Source organism: Oncorhynchus kisutch, linkage group LG6 (genome assembly GCF_002021735.2).
Source record: "Oncorhynchus kisutch isolate 150728-3 linkage group LG6, Okis_V2, whole genome shotgun sequence".
Classification (NCBI taxonomy): domain Eukaryota; kingdom Metazoa; phylum Chordata; class Actinopteri; order Salmoniformes; family Salmonidae; genus Oncorhynchus; species Oncorhynchus kisutch.
The window spans coordinates 23,185,723-23,207,750 of NC_034179.2; the positions used below are offsets into that span (position 1 = coordinate 23,185,723).

Genomic DNA, 22,028 nt, shown 5'->3' on the forward strand with positions numbered 1-22,028 from the left:
CGGTCTGTGTAATAGTGATAAACTATGCCTCGGATTCAACCCAATCGCCCCTTTTCAGCTATGCACCTTTTAAAGACAGTGTTCCCTCATTCACAGAGACCGCATTCACAGTCAACTTTGCACATGTCGGCACAATCGCAAATTACCTTTAAATGTAAATCGCACAATAAGGTGGATCTAACTCAGATTGGAATGAATCTCAGCCCAGGAGCTGCCTATCTCAGTGTTGTTATTAGTCATTACCCTGGAGTTGTTGTGGTGTTTTTGTGTTATCTTTTGCATCAGGCCGTTACTGTGGGGACAGTCTACCTGGCCCTATCGTTTCCACGGATAGTCGGCTATGGATAGAGTTCAGGAGCAGCAGCAACTGGGTGGGCAAGGGCTTCTCAGCCGTGTATGAAGGTAACATCAGCCGTTTGACCATAGTCCATATTGTTTATATTTTGTTTATATACAGTACCAGTCAAAAGTTTGGTCACATCTACTCGTTCAAGGGTTTTTCTTTATTTTTACTATTTTCTACATTGTAGATTAATAGTGAAGACATCACAACTATGAAATAACACATATGGAATCAGTTAAGAACAAATTCTCATTTACAAGGACAGCCTACTCCTTCCTCCCCATCGGGGAATTGAATCCCAGTCTCCCGCGTGCCCTCATTCTCTAATACAGACATGGCCTGCTCTCCCTTATGTAAGGAATTAGGCACTTTCCCATGTTTACTACATTATGTATTGTAGGCTATGTTTACTTGTCAGACTGCACAGTTGCCTAATAAACAAATGCAGGTGGATTATATCTTCAAAATGCTTTAAAATGCTTTATTATCCAAATGTAAAAGCATGACAAATCACTATGGGAATAAATATCACTGATTTACAGAAATATTGGAACAAAGTTGTCTAATGAAGGCAAAACATGTAGAATCCTCTAATCCTCTTATGCTGTAGCCTACTCTTGACCTTCACATTGTTCAGCTCAATATTTTCCATGCCATTCCTGAGAGTTTTGTTTTTTTCGGAATAGAAACACCATAATATTAATAAAATGAATTAAGTCAAATTTCTTAAAATCAATCCCATATACTATGTTATTACAAAAAAGGTTTTAAATTATCTGGTAATGCCAATATGGAAGACTATCAAATGCTTCTCCAAGATGCCCTCTGGTGGTCAAACTAGCACTAAATTGCATTAACAGAAAAATGGCTGACAATTAAATAACGTGCCACAGACTGTAGCAGCAGCCCGCAAGGTGTGCTGCAGTATGACACAACTTTTAAAGGAGGAATCACTGTATACAGAATATATATATTATTATATTATGGCAAGAACAGCTCAAATAATCAAAGAGAAATGACAGTCCATCATTACTTTAAGACATGAAGGTCAGTCAATGTGGAACATTTCAAGAACTTTGAAAGTTTCTTCAAGTGCAGTTGCAAAAACCATCAAGCGCTATGATGAAACTGGCACTCATGAGGACCACCACAGGAAAGAAAGACTCAGATTTACCTCTGCTGCAGAGGATAAATTCATTAGAGTTACCAGCCTCAGAAATTGCAGCCCAAATAAATACTTCAGAGTTCAAGTAACAGACACATCTCAACATCAACTGGTAAGAGACGACTGTGTGAATCAGGCCTTCATGGTTGAATTGCTGCAAAAAAATAATACTAAAGGACACCAATAATAAGAAGAGCTTTTCTTGGGCCAAGAAACACGAGCAATGGACATAAGATCGGTGGAAATCTGTCCTTTGGTTCGATATGTCCAAATGTTAGATTTTTTGTTCTCTTTGTGAGACGAAGAGTGGGTGAACGGATGATCTCCGCATGTTTGGTTCCCACCTTTAAGCATGGAGGAGGTGTGATGGTGCTTTGCTAGTGACACTGTCAGTGATTTATTTAGAAATCAAGGCACACTTAACCAGCATGGCTACCACAGCATTCTGCAGCGATACACCTTCCCATCTGGTTTGAGCTTAGTGAGACTATTATTTGTTTTTCAACAGGAGAATGACCCAAAACACAACTCCAGGCTGTGTAAGGGCTATTTGACCAAGATGGAGAGTGATGGAGTGCGGCATCAGATGATCTGGCCTCCACTATCACCCGATCTCAACCCAAATGAGATGGTTTGGAAAAAGTTGGACCGCAAAGTGAAGAAAAAGCAGCCAACAAGTGCTCAGCATATGTGGGAACTCCTTCAAGACTGTTGGTAAAGCATTCCAGGTGAATCTGGTTGAGAGAATGCCAACAGTGTGCAAAGCTGTCAAGGCAAATTCTACTTTGTAGAATCTAAAATCTAAATTATATTCTGATTTATTTAACACTGTTTTGGTTACTACATGACTCCATATCTGTTATTTAATAGTTTTGATGCCTTCACTATTACTCTACAATTTAGAACATAGTAAAAAAAAAGACCCTTGAATGAGTAGGTGTGTCCAAGCTTTGACTGGTACTAATATATATATATATATAGATATCGAGAGAGATTATTTTCCCTTTTTTAGTGTCTGAAAAAAGCCTTTGTTTTCTGAAACATTCAAATTACGTAAGCTCTATGCACAGAAACTATTGCTTATCACTATATTCTCTTGATCTCAAAAGAAGGGGAAAAGGGTGAAGTTGATATTGTTGTTGGAAGAATTCATGGAAGTTATACCCCCCTCCTGCTGCTTCCCTCTCTCACCAGCCATCTGTGGGGGAGAGGTGAACAGGGACAATGGCCAGATCCAGTCACCCAACTACCCTGACGACTACCGACCCAACAAAGTGTGCGTGTGGAAGATCACAGTAGCACAGGATTTCCATGTGGGCCTCTCCTTCCAGTCATTTGAGGTAAAGACTGTGACGGAAAGGGAAGTGGAATGTAATTTTCACTCAATCCTGTACGAGATACCCAGACACTGCTGAGCAGGATGAATAATCGGCATTCAATCTGGGATGACAGCAGCCCATCCAGCACATCCTCTTACTGCCAATCGTATAGTCCAGACACTTGGAGATGTAGGACGTGCTGGATGGAGACTTCTTCTTTATCACTTACAGGATGATACTGTCAAAATAGTCAAAATTATCATATTTAAAACCGACATAGCAGAGATGTGAATTTGTAGGACAGTTGGGCATCCTGTGTCAACATCCTCCCCAATCTTCCTTGCCTTATCTCTACCATAGATTGAGAGGCATGACAGCTGTGCTTATGACTACCTGGAAGTGAGAGATGGGAACTCAGAGAGCAGTCCACTGCTGGGCCGCTTCTGTGGCCATGACAAACCAGATGACATCAAGACCAGCTCCAACCAGCTTTGGATGAAATTTGTGTCTGATGGATCAGTGAACAAGGCTGGATTTGCTGCCACCTTTTTCAAAGGTCAGATGCCAAGAATAGTGTCCTTCTGTGATTAGTGTTTATGATGACACAGGATCGGGTAATATTTTGGGATGCCATGACCTCTGGGTGAGATGGAGTATATAAATGGAGTATATGATGAACTCTTATTTCTATGGACTGAAAATACAAAGGGAAGGATGTAGAATTTATGGTTTCCTAGAATGCTTTTCTAAATGTTCTTGTTCTTCTTTCATCATGGCATATTACGACGATGTCTGTACTTGGAAGAGGTCGACTTTGATGAACATACAAAGGGGGGGAAGTGGAAGTCGTTATACAATGTGCAGTAGAACTGATGGTTCCTTTCTTCTTCTTAATTGCATATCACAACGACGTCTGTGGGTGGTAGAGATGGACGAGTGTTGTAAGCCTGATAATGGGCGCTGTGAGCAGCGCTGTGTGAATACCCTGGGCAGCTACCGATGTGCCTGTGACCCTGGCTTTGAGCTCGCCTCAGACAGACGCAGCTGTGAGGGTGAGTGCAGGGGGTTATTACTTATCCATCTCCTAAAAACACCAATGTAGAATGAATCACACAACTTCACCATCCCACTCACTGGACAGTCTCAAGGTAATAGACAACTCAATCCAGTCTCACATCACAAAATAATCATCTTTGCTATTGTCATAATTGATTAATGAGCTTCTCAGGAGAAAAATATCCCAATATTGACACTAATGTAGTTGAAAAGCACTCATCAGTCCCTGTCTAACTAAATGTTGATATTCTTTATCACTTAGACATTAATGTGCCAGATGCTTACTGTGGAGCATAAGTCATGGTTGGAGGATGGAGAAATGGTGCCCATTGTGTGCAGAATAGTGCTTAGTACTGTACGTCTTCATCCTCTGTAGGGTACATTTTTATTACACTGTTACATTACAGCCTTATTCTAAAATGGTTTAAGTTAAACATTTTCCACAGCAATCTACACACAATACCCAATAATGACAAAGTGAAAACAGGTTTTTATAATTTGCAAATGTGTTACAAATAAAAAAACATACCTTATTTACATAAGTATTCAGACCCTTTGCTATGAGACTTGAAATTGAGCTCAGGTGCATCCTGTTTCCATTGATCATCCTTGAGATGTTTCTACAACTTGATTGGAGTCCACCTGTGGTAAATTCAATTGATTGGACATGATCTGGAAAGGCACACACCTGTCTATATAAGATGTCAGACCAAAAACCAAGCCATGAGGTCGAAGGAATTGTCCATAGAGCGCCGAGGCACATATCTGGGGAAGGGTGCTAAAAAATGTCTGCAGCATTGAAGGTCTCCAAGAATACAGGGGCCTCCATCATTCTTAAAATGGAAGAAGTTTGGAACCACCAAGACTCATCCTAGAGCTGGCCTCCTGGCCAAACTGAGCAATCGGGGGAGAAGGGCCTTGGTCAGGGAGGTGATAAAGAGGACAGAACAGTTAAGTGTTGGGTTTGGGGTCATAGAATGAAATAAATGAAACATTTTAAAGGAAAAAAAACTAGGTGAAAAGCGTATCAGATTCAAATTAAATTTTTACATCAAAATTATTTATATAGCCGTTCTTACATCAGCTGATATATCAAAGTGCTGTACAGCAACCCAGCCTAAAACCCCAAACAGCAAGCAATGCAGGTGTAGAAGCACAGTGGCACAGCATATAGGTACACTTCAGGAAAAACTCCCTAGAAAGGCCAAAACCTAGGAAGAAACCTAGAGAGGAACCAGGCTCTGATGGGTGGCCTGTCCTCTTCTGGCTGTGCCGGGTGGAGATTATAACAGAACATGGCCAAGATGTTCAAATGTTCATAAGTGACCAGCATGGTCAAATAATAGTAATCACAGCGAACAGGTCAGGGTTCCATAGCCGCAGGCAGAACAGTTGAAACTGGAGCAGCAGCACGGCCAGGTGGACTGGGGACAGCGAGGAGTCATCATGGGGCGGCAGGGTAGCCTAGTGGTTAGAGCATTGGACTAGTAACCGGAAGGTTGCAAGTTCAAATCCCCGAGCTGACAAGGTACAAAATCTGTCGTTCTGCCCCTGAACAGGCAGTTAACCCACTGTTCCTAGGCCGTCATTGAAAATAAGAATTTGTTGTTAACTGACTTGCCTAGTAAAATAAAGGTTAAAAAAAATAAATAAAAAAGTCAGGTGGTCCTGAGGCATGGTCCTAGGGCTCAGGTCCTCCGAGAGAAAGAAAGAGAGAGCATACTTAAATTCACACAGGACACTGGATAAGACAGGAGAAATACTCCAGATATAACAGACTGACCCTAGCCCCCCGACCCAAACTATTGCAGCATAAATACTGGAGGCTGAGACAGGAGGGGTCAGGAGACACTGTGGCCCCATCCGATGATACCCCCGGACAGGGCCAAACAGGCAGGATATAACCCCACCCACTTTGCCAAAGCACAGCCCCCACAACACTAGAGGGATATCTTCAACCACCAACTTACCATCCTGCAACAAGTCAGAGTATAGCCCCAAAGATCTCCGCCACTGCACAACCCAGTGGGGGGGCAACCCAGACAGGAAGACCATGTCAGTGACTCAACCCACTCAAGTGACACACCCCTCCTAGGGTCAGCATGGAAGAGCACCAGTAAGCCAGTGACTCAGCCCCTGTAATAGGGTTAGAGGCAGAGAATCACGGTGGATAGAGGGGAACCGGCCAGGCAGAGACAGCAAGGGCGGTTCGTTGCTCCAGTGCCTTTCCGTTCACCTTCACACTCCTGGGCCAGACTACACTCAATCATAGGACCTACTGAGGAGATGAGTCTTCGATAAAGACTTAAAGGTTAAGACGGAGTCTACGTATCTCACATGGGTAGGCGGACCATTCCATAAAAATGGAGCTCTATAGGAGAAAGCCCTGCCTCCAGCTGTTTGCTTCGAAATTCTAGGGACATTTAGGAGGCCTGCATCTTGTGACCGTAGCGTACCTGTAGGTACAGTGGGGCAAAAAAGTATTTAGTCAGCCTTTGTTGGCAATGACAGAGGTCAAACGTTTTCTGTAAGTCTTCACAAGGTTTTCATACTGTTGCTGGTATTTCGGCCCATTCCTCCATGCAGATCTCCTCTAGACCAGTGATGTTTTGGGGCTGTTGCTGGGCAACACGGACTTTCAACTCCCTCCAAAGATTTTCTATGGGGTTGAAATCTGGAGACTGGCTAGGCCAGTCCAGGACCTTGAAATGCTTCTTACGAAGCCACTCCTTCGTTGTCCGGGCGGTGTGTTTGGGATCATTGTCATGGTGAAAGACCCAGCCACGTTTCATCTTCAATGCCCTTGCTGATAGGTTTTCACTCAAAATCTCACGATACATGGCCCCATTCATTCTTTCCTTTACACGGATCAGTCGTACTGGTCCCTTTGCAGAAAAACAGCCCCAAAGCATGATGTTTCCACCACCCGTGCTTCACAGTAGGTATGGTGTTCTTTGGATGCAACTCAGCATTCTTTGTCCTCCAAACATGACGAGTTGAGTTTCTACCAAAGAGTTATATTTTGGTTTTATCTGACCATATGACATTCTCCCAATCTTCTTCTGGATCATCCAAATGCTCTCTAGCAAACTTCAGACAGGCCTGGACATGTACTTGCTTAAGCAGGGGGACACGTCTGGCACTGCAGGATTTGAGTCCCTGGCGGCGTAGTGTGTTACTGATGGTAGGCTTTGTTACTTTGGTCCCAGCTCTCTGCAGGTCATTCACTAAGTATGGTTCTGGGATTTTTGCTCACCGTTCTTGTGATCATTTTGACCCCACGGGTGAGATCTTGCGTGGAGCCCCAGATCGAGGGAGATTATCAGTGGTCTTGTATGTCTTCCATTTCCTAATAATTGCTCCTACAGTTGATTTCTTCAAACCAAGCTGCTTGCCTATTTGCAGATTCAGTCTTCCCAGCCTGGTGCAGGTCTACAATTTTGTTTCTGGTGTCCTTTGATAACTCTTTGGTCTTGTCCATAGTAGAGTTTGGAGTGTGACTGTTTGAGGTTGTGGACAGCTGTCTTTTATACTGATAAGTTCAAACAGGTGCCATTAATACAGGTAACGAGTGGAGGACAGAGGAGCCTCTTAAAGAAGAAGTTACAGGTCTGTGAGAGCCAGAAATCTTGCTTGTTTGTAGGTGACCAAATACTTTTTCCCACCATAATTTACCAATAATTTCGGGCATGAATATTGAACTTTGTCGAATTCCCCCCATCTCCCACATATGTTTTTTGTTAGCCATCTCACTATAAGGTGTAAACAAGTGAACTATCCCTTTAATATCTTCAATTCATTCAGTTGAAGTTATGGGATATTCATTTTTAATGGAATACTGAGAGATTTCGGTTGTTTTTCTACTTATCAGAGTCAGATGAACTCATTAATACAATTTTTATGTTTCTGAAGTTAGCATGCTATGAGTCGTAGATATTTAAAAAAATATCATGACAATACCAGCACACTGTCAAATGCTCATTTGCAATCGATTAACAAAACTACTACTTACCAATTATTGCGGTCTCTTTTTCAGGATCCAATCAGTCTTTTTTCTCCCGATCTTCTCCCCTTTTAGCTTTGCCACCTAGAATTCTTCAAATAGTTAAATGTGTCATAAATAATTATCCAAAGACATAATGACGCAGCCAGATATTTAAATTTGAGTTAGGTCAGAATATAATGACTTATCTGTACAATGCTACAAATGACACATACATAGACGGTACCACAGCCATTGTCGCTTAAAATTAGAATGAGCATAACGGACATTCCCAACTGAAACGGTGTTTGTTTGGGTGAACAGCAAGTAGCCTATTTTCACAGGCGATGGATCTCCGACACAACACCTGTTATCCTTATGGGCATTCTGAGATGGAGATCCCCCAAAAATTACACATTGTGATTTGATCTTCAAACTTAGAGAAAAATGAATAAAAATAATCCATCTGCAAAACATGAATAATTCAGTCAGATGCTGTAAAGACTAGAAAGTTAAGTACAGTAACATAACCTCTGTATTTAATATAGTCATACTAGCTAATACATGAACCATACTCAATATTGAACCAGCTAAAGTTAGCCGCTTACTTAATAGCAACCCTATAGGCTTGACAGGCTAGGGTTAGTGCAGTTAGCGTGGTGTTCGCTTATACAGTTTTTCTAAAACAAAATACAGAAATGGTTAGTTGAAATGGTTAGTTGTCACAGCCGTCTTCTAGTGTTGTTGAGGGGAAGGGCCTAAAATAAGTGGATTACAACCACATAGTCATTGATTACAACAATATGTAAACCATGTTTTATAAATACAATGTGATTCCATAACCCTATAGGCAGCCAAAATTATAGGGTACGAAAATAAACATTCATAGGTTTTTGTGAAAACTTTTAAAACTTTTTTCTAGATGGTAGAATAATAGTGAAGACATCAAAACTATAAAATAACACATATGGAATCATGTAGTAACCAAAAAAGTGTTAACCCTTTGACCTGTACAATCTCGTATTTGTGATCATTATGTAATTGGAACAGTAGCAACACAGCGTATGAGGCAACAAATGCGTCTATACAGCATTGTTGTCTGAAAAGCATCTAAACAATGTTTTGTGCTGATGGGAAATAAAGGTCTTCACAACTTTATTCCTTAATTTCACCTTTTATTGTAAAAGATAAATGTGAAAGTCATCATCCAAACATCACATGGAACACATCCACAGCTAAACTCATTACATAAACCAGTCTAAATAACAGGTTGCACTGACAAAAAAACAAAACTTAAGTTAGACACCTAACACTAGACTTGTTTACAATGTACCACATCTCTGGTGAACACAAGGGAGAAATTTAATATTGTTTAGAAAGGAGATGCGTGTCAGCTAAGCTAACAGCGTCTATATTCTTTATGATGGCAGCCATGTTTGTTTGTTTGACTTGGTGAAAACTCCCTAATCCCAGAATGCCATTCACTATAAGACGCAAATAAACAACATAAAAAATGGCTGTGCCCATTGTCTGAAAAATATGAATTTAGTTTAGCCACATTTCAGCATATTACAAATCTTCTATGTTCTTGTTACAGTGTATACAAGAACCGGAGCACATGACTTGACAAGTCGTTTACTGTTTTTGACCAATCGCAACACAAGTAAAATGTTATCACCTCACAAATCATCACCCCAAATACAAGCCTACTGCCTAGCCTAATCATATCACAAAAGCTAAACAAGGATGAAACCATTTTAATGGGATTTGTGGGGGGGGGGGGGTTAATTTCATTTGTGTGTGTTTTTTCAAATCCATGGGGGTAGAAATGTATTGTGGGGGGATATGATGCAGGAAATATTACTATCATGGGGGATCAATCAATAAATTGGGGGCAAACACAGGATAAGTTTATACGCTAAATAAAAATAAACCCCTTAGGGGGGTCTGAACTGGCAACATTACAATCTGATGGTGTGTTCAAAACTACTGGGAACTCGTAAATCTCTGACTTCCAACATCACTGCTGGGAACTTTGAAAAAAACAAGCTCCGACTGGGATTGTCTCTCTGGATTCCAACTCGGGAACTTGGGCCTCTTTCTAGAGCGCCGAGCTTCCAACCTGTAGATCACTGATGTCATGGTAATCCAAGATGGCATAGCAGTTCAGACGTCTTTAGTCCTCGTCTTGTCGCGTCCCGTATGTATGTATGTATGTATGCATGTATGTATGTATGTATGTATGTATGTATGTATGTATGTATGCATGCATGTATGTATGTATGTATGTATGTATGTATGCATGTATGTATGTATGCGTGTATGTATGTATGTATGTATGTATGTATGTATGTATGTATGTATGTATGTATGTATGTATGTATGTATGTATGTATGTATGTATGTATGCATGTATGTATGTATGCATGTATGTATGTATGCATGTATGTATGTATGTATGTATGCATGTATGTGAAAAAAGTTTTTTATATATATTTATATTTATATATATAAAACTTTTTTCACATACATTTTTTTTATTTTCCATAAACTCATCTTCAAAACACTCTCCTGCAACCCACCTCACCAATTTATAAAAAGGTATCATTTACCTCAAATCTGTAATCCTCCAAGAAGCTAGCCAGAAACTAGCCAGGAGCTAGTTCAGAAGCTAGTTAGCTTCTTTACTGGCAAATCGTTAGTATTCAGCTAACCACGGTTTGTGGTCATCAGCTATCCTTTAGCTCGAAAATCTATCGCCAGTTTTGTACGGCGCAGCGCGGCTCGGAACGGAACATACCGGACCAATTTCTCTCTCCATGTCCCTGGATTTCAACCGCTAACTCTGGACATTCACACCTGGATCTCACAGCTAGCTAGCTGCTATCCGTGTGACTATCGGCTTTCGTCGATTCCGGAGCAAACATAAATTATTCCGGAGCTAGCCAGCTGAAGAGTTCCATCAATCACTCCTGGGCTGCAGTCACCTATCCGGACCCGTTTTACTGCCTACGCAGAGCCCCACCGGGCCTTCACAACTGGACTGCCGACGTTATCTACCCGAAGGAGTTATCCGGCTGGCTCCTCCGTCGCGATGTTACCTGAACGCCCATCTGCGGCCTGCTAACCGTTAGCTGTCTTATCGGCTGCTATCTGAATAGACAATCGGACAATTTATTTATTTATTATTATTATTTTAAAAAATCTTGGCCCTCTATAACTATATCTATTGTTTTTATTTTTGTTGTGTGATTTGGATTAATCCCCTCTACCACACGGAACCCCACTAATCTACTGACGGAACGCAAGAGGTGGCTAATAACAGACCTCCATCCTATGCTAGCTTGCTACCGATGGCCTGGCTAGCTGTCTAAATCGCCGTGACCCCCAACCAACCTTTCCACTCACCGGACCCTTTTGATCACTCGACTAAGCATGCCTCTCCTTAATGTCAATATGTCTTGTCCATTGCTGTTCTGGTTAGTGTTTATTGGCTTATTTCACTGTAGAGCCTCTAGTCCTGCTCACTATACCTTATCCAACCTATTAGTTCCACCACCCACACATGCAATGACATCTCCTGGTTTCAATTATGTTTCTAGAGACAATATCTCTCTCTTCATCACTCAATACCTAGGTTTACCTCCACTGTATTCACATCCTACCATACATTTGTCTGTACATTATACCTTGATGCTATTTTATCGCCCCCAGAAACCTCCTTTTCCTCTCTGTTCCAGACGTTCTAGACGACCAATTCTTATTGCTTTTAGCCGCACCCTTATTCTACTCCTCCTCTGTTCCTCTGGCGATGTAGAGGTGAATCCAGGCCCTGCAGTGCCTAGCTCCACTCCTATTCCCCAGGCGCTCTTTTTTGATGACTTCTGTAACCGTAATAGCCTTGGTTTCATGCATGTTAACATTAGAAGCCTCCTCCCTAAGTGTGTTCTATTCACTGCTTTAGCACACTCTGCCAACCCGGATGTTCTAGCTGTGTCTGAATCCTGGCTTAGGAAGACCACCAAAAATTCTGAAATTTTAATTCCAAACTACAACATTTTCAGACAAGATAGAACTGCCAAAGGGGGCGGTGTTGCAATCTACTGCAAAGATAGCCTGCAGAGTTCTGTCCTACTATCCAGGTCTGTACCCAAACAATTTGAACTTCTACTTTTAAAAATCCACCTCTCTAAAAACAAGTCACCGTTGCCGCCTGCTATAAACCACCCTCTGCCCCCAGCTGTGCTCTGGACACCATATGTGAACTGATTGCCCCCCATCTATCTTCAGAGCTCGTGCTGCTAGGCGACCTAAACTGGAACATGCTTAACACCCCAGCCATCCTACAATCTAAACTTGATGCCCTCAATCTCACACAAATTATCAATGAACCTACCAGGTACCTCCCCAAAGCCTTAAACACGGGCACCCTCATAGATATCATCCTAACCAACTTGCCCTCTAAATACACCTCTGCTGTCTTCAACCAAGATCTCAGTGATCACTGCCTCATTGCCTGCATCCGTAATGGGTCAGCGGTCAAACGACCTCCACTCATCACTGTAAAACGCTCCCTGAAACACTTCAGCGAGCAGGCCTTTCTAATCGACCTGCCCGGGGTATCCTGGAAGGATATTGATCTCATCCCGTCAGTAGAGGATGCCTGGATATTTTTTTTAAATGCCTTCCTAACCATCTTAAATAAACATGCCCCATTCAAGAAATTTAGAACCAGGAACAGATATAGCCCTTGGTTCTCCCCAGACCTGACTGCCCTTAACCAACACAAAAACATCCTATGGCATTCTGTATTAGCATCGAACAGCCCACGTTATATGCAGCTGTTCAGGGAAGCTAGAAACCATTATACACAGGCAGTTAGAAAAGCCAAGGCTAGCTTTTTCAAGCAGAAATTTGCTTCCTACAACACTAACTCAAAAAAGTTCTGGGACACTGTAAAGTCCATGGAGAATAAAAACACCTCCTCCCAGCTGCCCACTGCACTGAAGATAGGAAACACTGTCACCACTGATAAATCCACCATAATTGAGAATTTCAATAAGCATTTTTCTACGGCTGGCCATGCTTTCCACCTGGCTACTCCTACCCCGGTCAACAGCACTGCACCCCCCCACAGCAACTCGCCGAAGCCTTCACCCATTTCTCCTTCTCCCAAATCCGTTCAGCTGATGTTCTGAAAGAGCTGCAAAATCTGGACCCCTACAAATCAGCCGGGCTAGACAATCTGGACCCTTTCTTTCTAAAATTATCTGCTGAAATTGCTGCCACCCCTATTACTAGCCTGTTCAACCTCTCTTTCTTGTCGACTGAGATTCCCAAAGATTGGAAAGCAGCTGCGGTCATCCCCCTCTTCAAAGGGGGGGGACACTCTTGACCCAAACTGCTACAGACCTATATCTATCCTACCATGCCTTTCTAAGGTCTTCGAAAGCCAAGTCAACAAACAGATTACCGACCATTTCGAATCTCACCATACCTTCTCTGCTATGCAATCTGGTTTCAGAGCTGGTCATGGGTGCACCTCAGCCACGCTCAAGGTCCTAAACGATATCTTAACCGCCATCGATAAGAAACATTACTGTGCAGCCGTATTCATTGATCTGGCCAAGGCTTTCGACTCTGTCAATCACCACATCCTCATCGGCAGACTCGACAGCCTTGGTTTCTCAAATGATTGCCTCGCCTGGTTCACCAAGTACTTCTCTGATAGAGTTCAGTGTGTCAAATCGGAGGGTCTGCTGTCCGGACCTCTGGCAGTCTCTATGGGGGTGCCACAGGGTTCAATTCTTGGACTGACTCTCTTCTCTGTATACATCAATGAGGTCGCTCTTGCTGCTGGTGAGTCTCTGATCCACCTCTACGCAGACGACACCATTCTGTATACTTCTGGCCCTTCTTTGGACACTCCAGGCAAGCTTCAATGCCATACAACTCTCCTTCCGTGGCCGCCAATTGCTCTTAAATACAAGTAAAACTAAATGCATGCAGGTAGCGATCGGTTGAAGAGCACCTACCCTCCTGTCCAACATCACTACTCTGGACGGCTCTGACTTATGTGTCTGGTTAGACTGTAAACTCTCCTTCCAGACCCATATCAAACATCTCCAATCCAAAGTTAAATCTAGAATTGGCTTCCTATTTCGCAACAAAGCATCCTTCACTCATGCTTCCAAACATACCCTTGTAAAACTGACCATCCTACCAATCCTCGACTTTGGCGATGTCAAAATAGCCTCCAATACCCTACTCAACAAATTGGATGCAGTCTATCACAGTGCAATCCGTTTTGTCACCAAAGCCCCATATACTACCCACCATTGTGACCTGTACGCTCTCATTGGCTGGCCCTCGCTTCATACTCGTCGCCAAACCCACTGGCTCCAGATCATCTACAAGACCCTGCTAGGTAAAGTCCCCCCTTAGCTCAGCTCGCTGGTCACCATAGCATCTCCCACCTGTAGCACATGCTCCAGCAGGTATATCTCTCTAGTCACCCCCAAAACCAATTCTTTCTTTGGCCACCTCTCCTTCCAGTTCTCTGCTGCCAATGACTGGAACGAACTACAAAAATATCTGAAACTGGAAACACTTATCTCCCTCACTAGCTTTAAGCACCAACTGTCAGAGCAGCTCACAGATTACTGCACCTGTACATAGCCCACCTATAATTTAGCCCAAACAACTACCTCTTTCCCTACTGTATTTAATTAATTAATTTATTTTGCTCCTTTGCACCCCATTATTTTTATTTCTACTTTGCACATTCCATTGCAAATCTACCATTCCATTGTTTTACTTGCTATATTGTATTTACTTTGCCACCTTGGCCTTTTTTTGCCTTTACCTCCCTTATCTCACCTCATTTGCTCACATCATATATAGACTTGTTTATACTGTATGTTTGTTTTACTCCATGTGTAACTCTGTGTCGTTGTATGTGTCCAACTGCTTTGCTTTATCTTGGCCAGGTCGCAATTGTAAATGAGAACTTGTTCTCAACTTGCCTACCTGGTTAAATAAAGGTGAAATAAAATAAATAAAATGGTTTAACCTAGTAGTTTTTTTAGTTCCCAATTGTCTTGAAAGCACCATAAGTCAGTCGAGTGAACTATCCCTTGTTATAACATCTTTGGTCTGACAGACGCTTATGTGACAACCAGAATGCAGTGTATGATGTCAACAAAATGGCGCCACACATAGCCAGCAAATAGCTTAGCATATACATATGATCCAGACATACAAATGGTGTGCTACAGTAGAAACGACAACACGATATACAGAAAATAAGCCACTTACTTTGATAGGAACGCATACATGTCCAAAGTTTGTAAGGAAAACAATGAAGGCAATTCGGGTGCCAGCCAGATAATGTGCTGGGGGGAAAAAGTTTGTGCAAGGCCTGTTCTGATTAGAGATGCGTAATGTCTTCATACTTGATCGGGGGAAACACTGGGGAATTGATTGGGCTCTTGTTGAAGAGAGAAGTTTGTCCCCGGCTCAGTAAAGCCTCAATTGTGAATTAATGAGGAGGTGGAACAAACCTCAATTCAAACTGGTTGTTTGAAAGTAAAACTTAATTTGAAATTGACTAGTTTTAACAGAGCCTATAGATAATTAGCAGGCAACGTGCCTTGGTTTGAGGGCAGCGCGGGTTCACTGTCCTGTCGTGTAACAATCACATTTTGGAACGGTGAGTACATTCTGACATCACAAGCATAAAAAAAAAAAAAACTCTCAACCAGCTTCCTGAGGTAGTCACCTGGAATGCATTTCAATTAACAGGTGTGCCTTTTTAAATGTTAATTTGTGGAATTTCTTTCCTTCTTAATGCATTTGAGCCAAACAGTTCTGTTTTGACAAGGTAGGGGTGGTATACAGAAGATTGCCCTGTTTGGTAAAAGACCAAGTCCATATTATGGCAAGAACAGCTCAAATAAGCAAAGAGAAATGACAGTCCATCATTACTTTAAGACATGAAGGTCAGTCAATCTGGAACATTTCAAGAACTTTAAAAGTTTCTTCAAGTGCAGTTGCAAAAACTATCAAGTGTTATGATGAAACTGGCTCTCGTGAGAACTGCCACAGGAAAGGAAGACCCAGAGTTACCTCTGCTGCAGAGGATAAGTTCATTAGAGTTACCAACCTTAAGATATTGCAGCCCAAATAAATACTTCAGAGTTCAAGTAACAGACACATCTCAACATCAACTGTTCAGAGGAGACTGCGTGAATCAGGCCTTCATGGTTGAATTGCTGCAAAGAAACCACTAGTAATGGACACCAATAATAAGAAGAGACTTGCTTGGGCCAAGAAACATGAGCCATGGACATTAGACCGGTGGAAATCTGTCCTGTGGTCTGAGGAGTCGAAATTTGAGATTTTGAGTGTCTTTGTGAGATGCAGAGTAGGTGAACGGATGATCTTCGCATGTGTGGTTCCCATTGTGAAGTATGGGGGAGATGGTGTGGGGGTGCTTTGCTGGTGACACTGTCAGTGATTTATTTAGAATTCAAGGCACACTTAACCAGCATGGCTACCACAGCATTCTGCAGCGATACGCCTCCCCATCTGGTTTGTCCCACTATCATTTGTTTTTCAACAGGACAATCACCCAACACCTCCAGGATGTGTAAGGGCTATTTGACCAAGAAGGAGAGTGATGGGGTGCTGCATCAGATGACTTGGCCTCCACAATCACCCGACCTCAACCCAATTGAGATGGTTTGGGATGAGTTGGACCGCAGAGTGAAGGAAAAGCAGCCAACAAGTGCATATGTGGGAACTCCTTCAAGACTGTTGGAAAAGCATTCCAGGTGAAGCTGGTTGAGAAACTGCCAAGAGTGTGCCAAGAGTGTGTCCAAACGTTTGGCCATATATTACTTTTCCATATGGGAGGTTACATTAGTTGGTGTGTTTTACCCTATTTTGCATTAAGACGACATGATTTCACTTTGTGTGGTATAAACCTGTCACTTTCTTTTTTATTTCCTACTGCCACTCAAAATGTGGTTATTCTTAATTCTTAATTTGCTTAATTAATGTTGCAGTTTGAAACATAGGGAGTAGTATTTTGACATTGTGTCACATTCACGGGCTTCATACTTTATTGAACTGTGAACAAGTTCCACCTACCTCTCCACCATCCCTAAACTATAACTGTTATGTGGTTTGAGTTGTGTTGCCTCATGGCCGCCCCTAATGTCAGCTCTGTATCCCCCCAGCAGCTGCGTGTGGAGGCTTCATTACCAAGCTTAATGGCTCCATCAACACCCCCGGCTGGCCCAAAGAATACCCCCCCAACAAGAACTGTGTTTGGCAGCTGGTGGCCCCCACACATTACCACATCACCCTGCTGTTTGATGTCTTTGAGACCGAGGGCAACGATGTAAGCATTATAGCCTGAGAACACCCTATGACGCTTACAGATGTTGTGAGTGGGCAGGAATGGGCATTTACAATGACTTCACAGTGAAGGTGACCATGAAGAACTCTGCTCATGAGGGAAATTATTGTCTAGTCCTGTAAGCCGGTGTGTGTGCGCTGTGGTTTACTTGGAGTTATTCCATAGTATTTGTTCCAGTTCCTCTTGAGGTGTGTCTGACATGTCCTATGTGGTCTCTTCTTCCCTCAGGTGTGTAAATATGATTATGTGGAGGTGAGGAGTGGACTGACAGCTGACTCCAGGCTTCATGGGAAGTTTTGTGGAACTGAGAAACCAGAAACCGTCACCTCCCAATACAACAACATGCGCATTGAGTTCAAATCAGACAACACAGTGTCAAAGAAAGGCTTCAAAGCCCAATTCTTCTCTGGTAAGCCTTGAAACACCTTTTTTTGCATCAAACATACATTTCAAGTATATGGTCAATGGCTCGAACAGTCTAGTGTCAAAGGGTTTACTGTAGGTGGGTTTAGCAATTTCTGACAATGTTCTGTTCCCATGCAGACAAGGACGAGTGCTCTAAGGAGAACGGAGGCTGCCAACAAGAGTGTGTCAATACCTTCGGGAGCTACAGTTGTCAGTGTCGTAGTGGCTTTGTGCTGCATGACAATAAACATGACTGCAAGGAAGGTACAGAAAAACTCCTATTTTAATGGATTTATCCATACATTTACATAGAGCTATTTCTGTTCATACATGTACCTATCCATATTTATCCATCCAGTATTTACATACAGCCATTGACATCCTATTTTACATGGATTATGACATCAAAAAGTTGGGGATAGGATATGTCCTCTTAGATTACTGATTGAATCAGCAATGTTTATCTTTCAGCTGGCTGTGATCATGTGGTGAGCATTGTGTTAGGCACCATCACCAGCCCCAACTGGCCTGACAAATACCCCAGCAAGAAGGCCTGTACCTGGGCCCTCTCCACCACCCCAGGCCACCGCATCAAAATCGTATGTTTATTGCTGTGTCATGATCAAACCAAGTCAAATTTGATTTGTCACATGCTTCGTAAACAACAGGTGTTCCCAACAATGCAGAGAGAGAAATAATAGAAAAATAATAACACGAGGAATAAATGCTCAATGAGTAACGATAACTTGGCTATATACACAGGGTACCAGTACTGAGTTGATGTGCAGGAGTACAAGGTAATTGAGGTAGAAATGTAAATATATGTAGGGATTGGCATAGTTTTAAAGACACCTCTTATGTAATGCTTACAATTTACATTATAACGGTACATAGTCATTAGTGGAAGATGGGTCATGCAGATTATTACTGTTGTTAATAGCTCACCACCTACCTCACTGAATCTACATTCACTTTTAAAGGTTTTCAATGAGATCGACATGGAGGCTCACCTGGAGTGTGCCTACGACCACCTGGAGATCTACGATGGGCAGGATGGCCGGGCCCCCAGTCTGGGACGCTTCTGTGGCATCAAGAAACCCTCGCCAGTCATCTCCAGCGGCAACGAGATGTTTATGCGCTTCTTCTCTGATAACTCAGTCCAGAAGAGAGGCTTTGAGGCTTCACACAGTGCAGGTGGGTGACACATACACTGGCATTAGCATTTTGTGATACCAGAAAGAAAAGGATTGAAATGGATAATGCTCATTGGTGCACACAGGTATATGGTTGAACTGCTAACATGTTGTTTTGATTTCAGAGAGAAGAGAATAGGCAACTAATATTCATTGTATAATACATTATTCAACCTTTTTCCATGTAGGTCTGGTCAATCCACTGCCATAACCTATTTAAGATATTGATAATAAATGTTACGTACGCCTCTTGGAGGATGGAACGCATCAACCTTCTACATCTCAACTCCCAGTGAAGTGAAAAAGTATGTGATCGTAGGTGCTGGGAAGGACGACAGAGGCAGAGAAAAATACCGTTTACAGGGAAATTAATATTCCATAACACGGTAAAAATGGGGAAAAGGGTCTGGACGGAACCAAAGCAAAGAAAGTAAAATTAAGGAGTCCCCTCCTACCTTACCACTTCTTACCTAACCTTTAGCACCACTCGGCACGCTAACCAAAATACATGGGGTGGTCCGCCCAGGTCTTGCATAGTGTGCATAGACAGATTAAATACTATGGGTTATGTATGCCCGTATGCCTCTTGCCCAAATACTCCCAAGGTGCGTTCCTCTCCCACCTCCTGGAAACAAATGAAACTGAATAATTTACGTGAACAATTTCAATTAACCAAGTCCTTTTGGCATACACAAACCTCTGAAGGAGTGGCTACAAAATAATAACAAAACTTTCACTGACCAACAACCAACACAGGACATAAAAATAAGCTCTCCTCCCTGAGGGAGGAACACTGGCTTTTATCAAGCTGGAGAAGGCATTCTTAATTGAAGAGACAGCTGTTTCTCCTGATGAGGTGGAGGGGTTAGAGCTCCAATCAGCGATGGGGTCGACCAATCAGCTGCTTTAGGATTCCAGGAAGCCATTTCCTGAATTACACACACATACCAACCCACAACACAGAAACTGGGGAGCGTAACAATAATAATAATCCATTAACTCCAGCAGACCAGTTAAGTGGTATTCATTCATCTTACCAAGGCCTTTGATCCAGTTGGGACTAATTTTGTCCCTCAGATCATTCAAAAAGGCTTACTTTTTCCCAAAGACAACTCTAATTACTGGGAGGTTGAAAAGGATGTGCAACAAGGATTTGATCCTGGGACCATTGTTTACCTCCATCATTAATGATTATCTCTCTGTGTCTACTGATGCAAATGTATTCTTGTATGTTGATGTCAATGTCTCTGGTTTTTGATTCTCATCTTGTCTTGGTATTATATTATCCCTAACGTACAGTACATTATGTTTGTAATGTGTGATTCAGCAGGCAGCTTGACAACATCTAAATTTTTTGTCAGGACCCATAAATAATGAGATATGAATTCATTAGTATGATTGGGGGTGACAATGCCCATGTTGCCACCTGGGTTTGTGGTTTTTGGTCTCTTTCAACAAAGAAAACAAAGGGACAACAGGTCAGCTTTTTCAGATGGGTATAATGTTATAGAATCCCACATGGAATGTAGAGGAGAAACACTGCCTTTCAGAGAATTATTTGTTGATAAATTGGACATTCCATATCTCAATGAGTTCCTTCTCTGAGGCTCTGTCTCTTTTTTTGTGGCTGTGAGTTCTCAGAATGTGGAGGAAGCCTGAAAGCTGAGGTTAAGACCAAAGATCTTTATTCGCACGCCCAGTTTGGGGATAACAACTACCCAGGGGCGTCTGACTGCCAGTGGGTGGTATCCGCTGAGAAGGGCTATGGAGTAGAGCTCATCTTCCAAACCTTTGAGATTGAGGAAGAGGCAGACTGTGGCTATGACTACATTGAACTATTTGATGGTGCTGATGTCAAGGCCCCAAGGCTTGGTCGCTACTGTGGATCTGGGGTAAGGACAACAAAAGGTTTCAGTACACCTACTAGACTATAACAACTACTGTACATATATAGTGCATTCACAAAATGCCAGGGGTGTTTGCCTACTTAAATGTAGAGGTATAAGATAATCTTTCTCTCTCTCTTTGTATTTATCTTCCAGCCTCCTGAGGAAATCTACTCTGCTGGGGATGCCATTGTTATAAAGTTCCATTCGGATGATACCATCAATAAGAAGGGCTTCCATGTACGGTACATGAGCACAAAGTTCCAAGACACATTGCACACAAGCAAGTGAACCCCTCTTTACCAATACTTAAGAGGAGGAGACTGTGCACCCCAAAGTGTTGACACTCCCCCCCCCATACCCCACTCCGCCCAAAGCCAGCTGTAAGGAGTCAAGCCATGCAGCAGTAGAGAGCGTTTTCAAGTTTGTATCATTTAGATTAGGGAGGGTGGACGAGTGAGTGGATATGTGTGGGAGATCTGAAATGAATTCCCCAAAAGTTTGTCATTTCCTCAATATAACAAAAAGGATCCCACAGGCCTGTAAGGATCAGTGGGATGGTGGTATAACTGTATAGGATACAGGATTATCAGGGTTTTAGGGAATAGGTTCCCAAACAACCTCCCAAGTTCCCCAACCACCTCCTAACTTGAAATCCAGCGGAGCCCTAAATTCTTGGGAAGATAACCTTCCCACCTTGCCTTGGTTCCTAAATATGTCTATCTACTCTTGACTTAAATCTTGGCACTATACTGTGTATCATTGAGGGTTGCACACTGATGATTAGGAAAGACGGATAGAACCGGGGAAATTTGTTTTAAGCACACAGTTGTAATTAGTATGGTCTTGCAATGCAGAACAGGGATGATCCCCCCCCCCCCCCCCCCCCACAAACATGATTGATGTTAGCAGAAGAAGAAAAGTGAACGTGTTGTTATTCTTTTCAAGGGCTAGGCTAATAAATATAGATAACTGTAGATTAAGGTGGTGGTCTGTTCTTTTCCAATTGTTTTTATGATTTGTCCCAAATAAAGACTCCCTTACTTACAGTTGAAGTCGGAAGTTTACATACACTTAGGTTGGAGTCAATTAAACTCGTTTTTCAAGCACTCCACTAATTTCTTGTTAACAAACTATAGTTTTGGCAAGTCGGTTAGGACATCTACTTGGTGCATGACACAAGTCATTTTTCCAACAATTGTTTACCGACTGATTTTTTCACTTATAATTCACTGTATCACAATTCCAGTGGGTC

At 42.3% G+C, this 22,028-nt stretch overlaps 1 protein-coding gene across 2 annotated transcripts in view; it reads left to right on the forward strand.

The window, feature by feature from the left end:
* Positions 1 to 21,813, forward strand: part of LOC109892542 (bone morphogenetic protein 1) — a 50,336-nt gene extending 28,523 nt beyond the window's left edge. Inside the window, exons 10-20 of one of the 2 annotated variants that reach the window (XM_020485144.2) lie at positions 286 to 402; positions 2,703 to 2,848; positions 3,188 to 3,383; positions 3,754 to 3,879; positions 17,108 to 17,271; positions 17,518 to 17,698; positions 17,833 to 17,958; positions 18,166 to 18,293; positions 18,675 to 18,888; positions 20,529 to 20,779; positions 20,930 to 21,813. In XM_020485144.2, coding sequence (XP_020340733.1) covers positions 286 to 402; positions 2,703 to 2,848; positions 3,188 to 3,383; positions 3,754 to 3,879; positions 17,108 to 17,271; positions 17,518 to 17,698; positions 17,833 to 17,958; positions 18,166 to 18,293; positions 18,675 to 18,888; positions 20,529 to 20,779; positions 20,930 to 21,064 — 1,784 coding nt within the window. In that variant the 3' untranslated portion in view covers positions 21,065 to 21,813. The remainder of the gene's footprint in view (positions 1 to 285; positions 403 to 2,702; positions 2,849 to 3,187; positions 3,384 to 3,753; positions 3,880 to 17,107; positions 17,272 to 17,517; positions 17,699 to 17,832; positions 17,959 to 18,165; positions 18,294 to 18,674; positions 18,889 to 20,528; positions 20,780 to 20,929) is intronic. The other variant, XM_020485145.2, reaches the window with a different exon arrangement.
* The last annotated feature ends 215 nt before the right edge of the window (positions 21,814 to 22,028 follow it).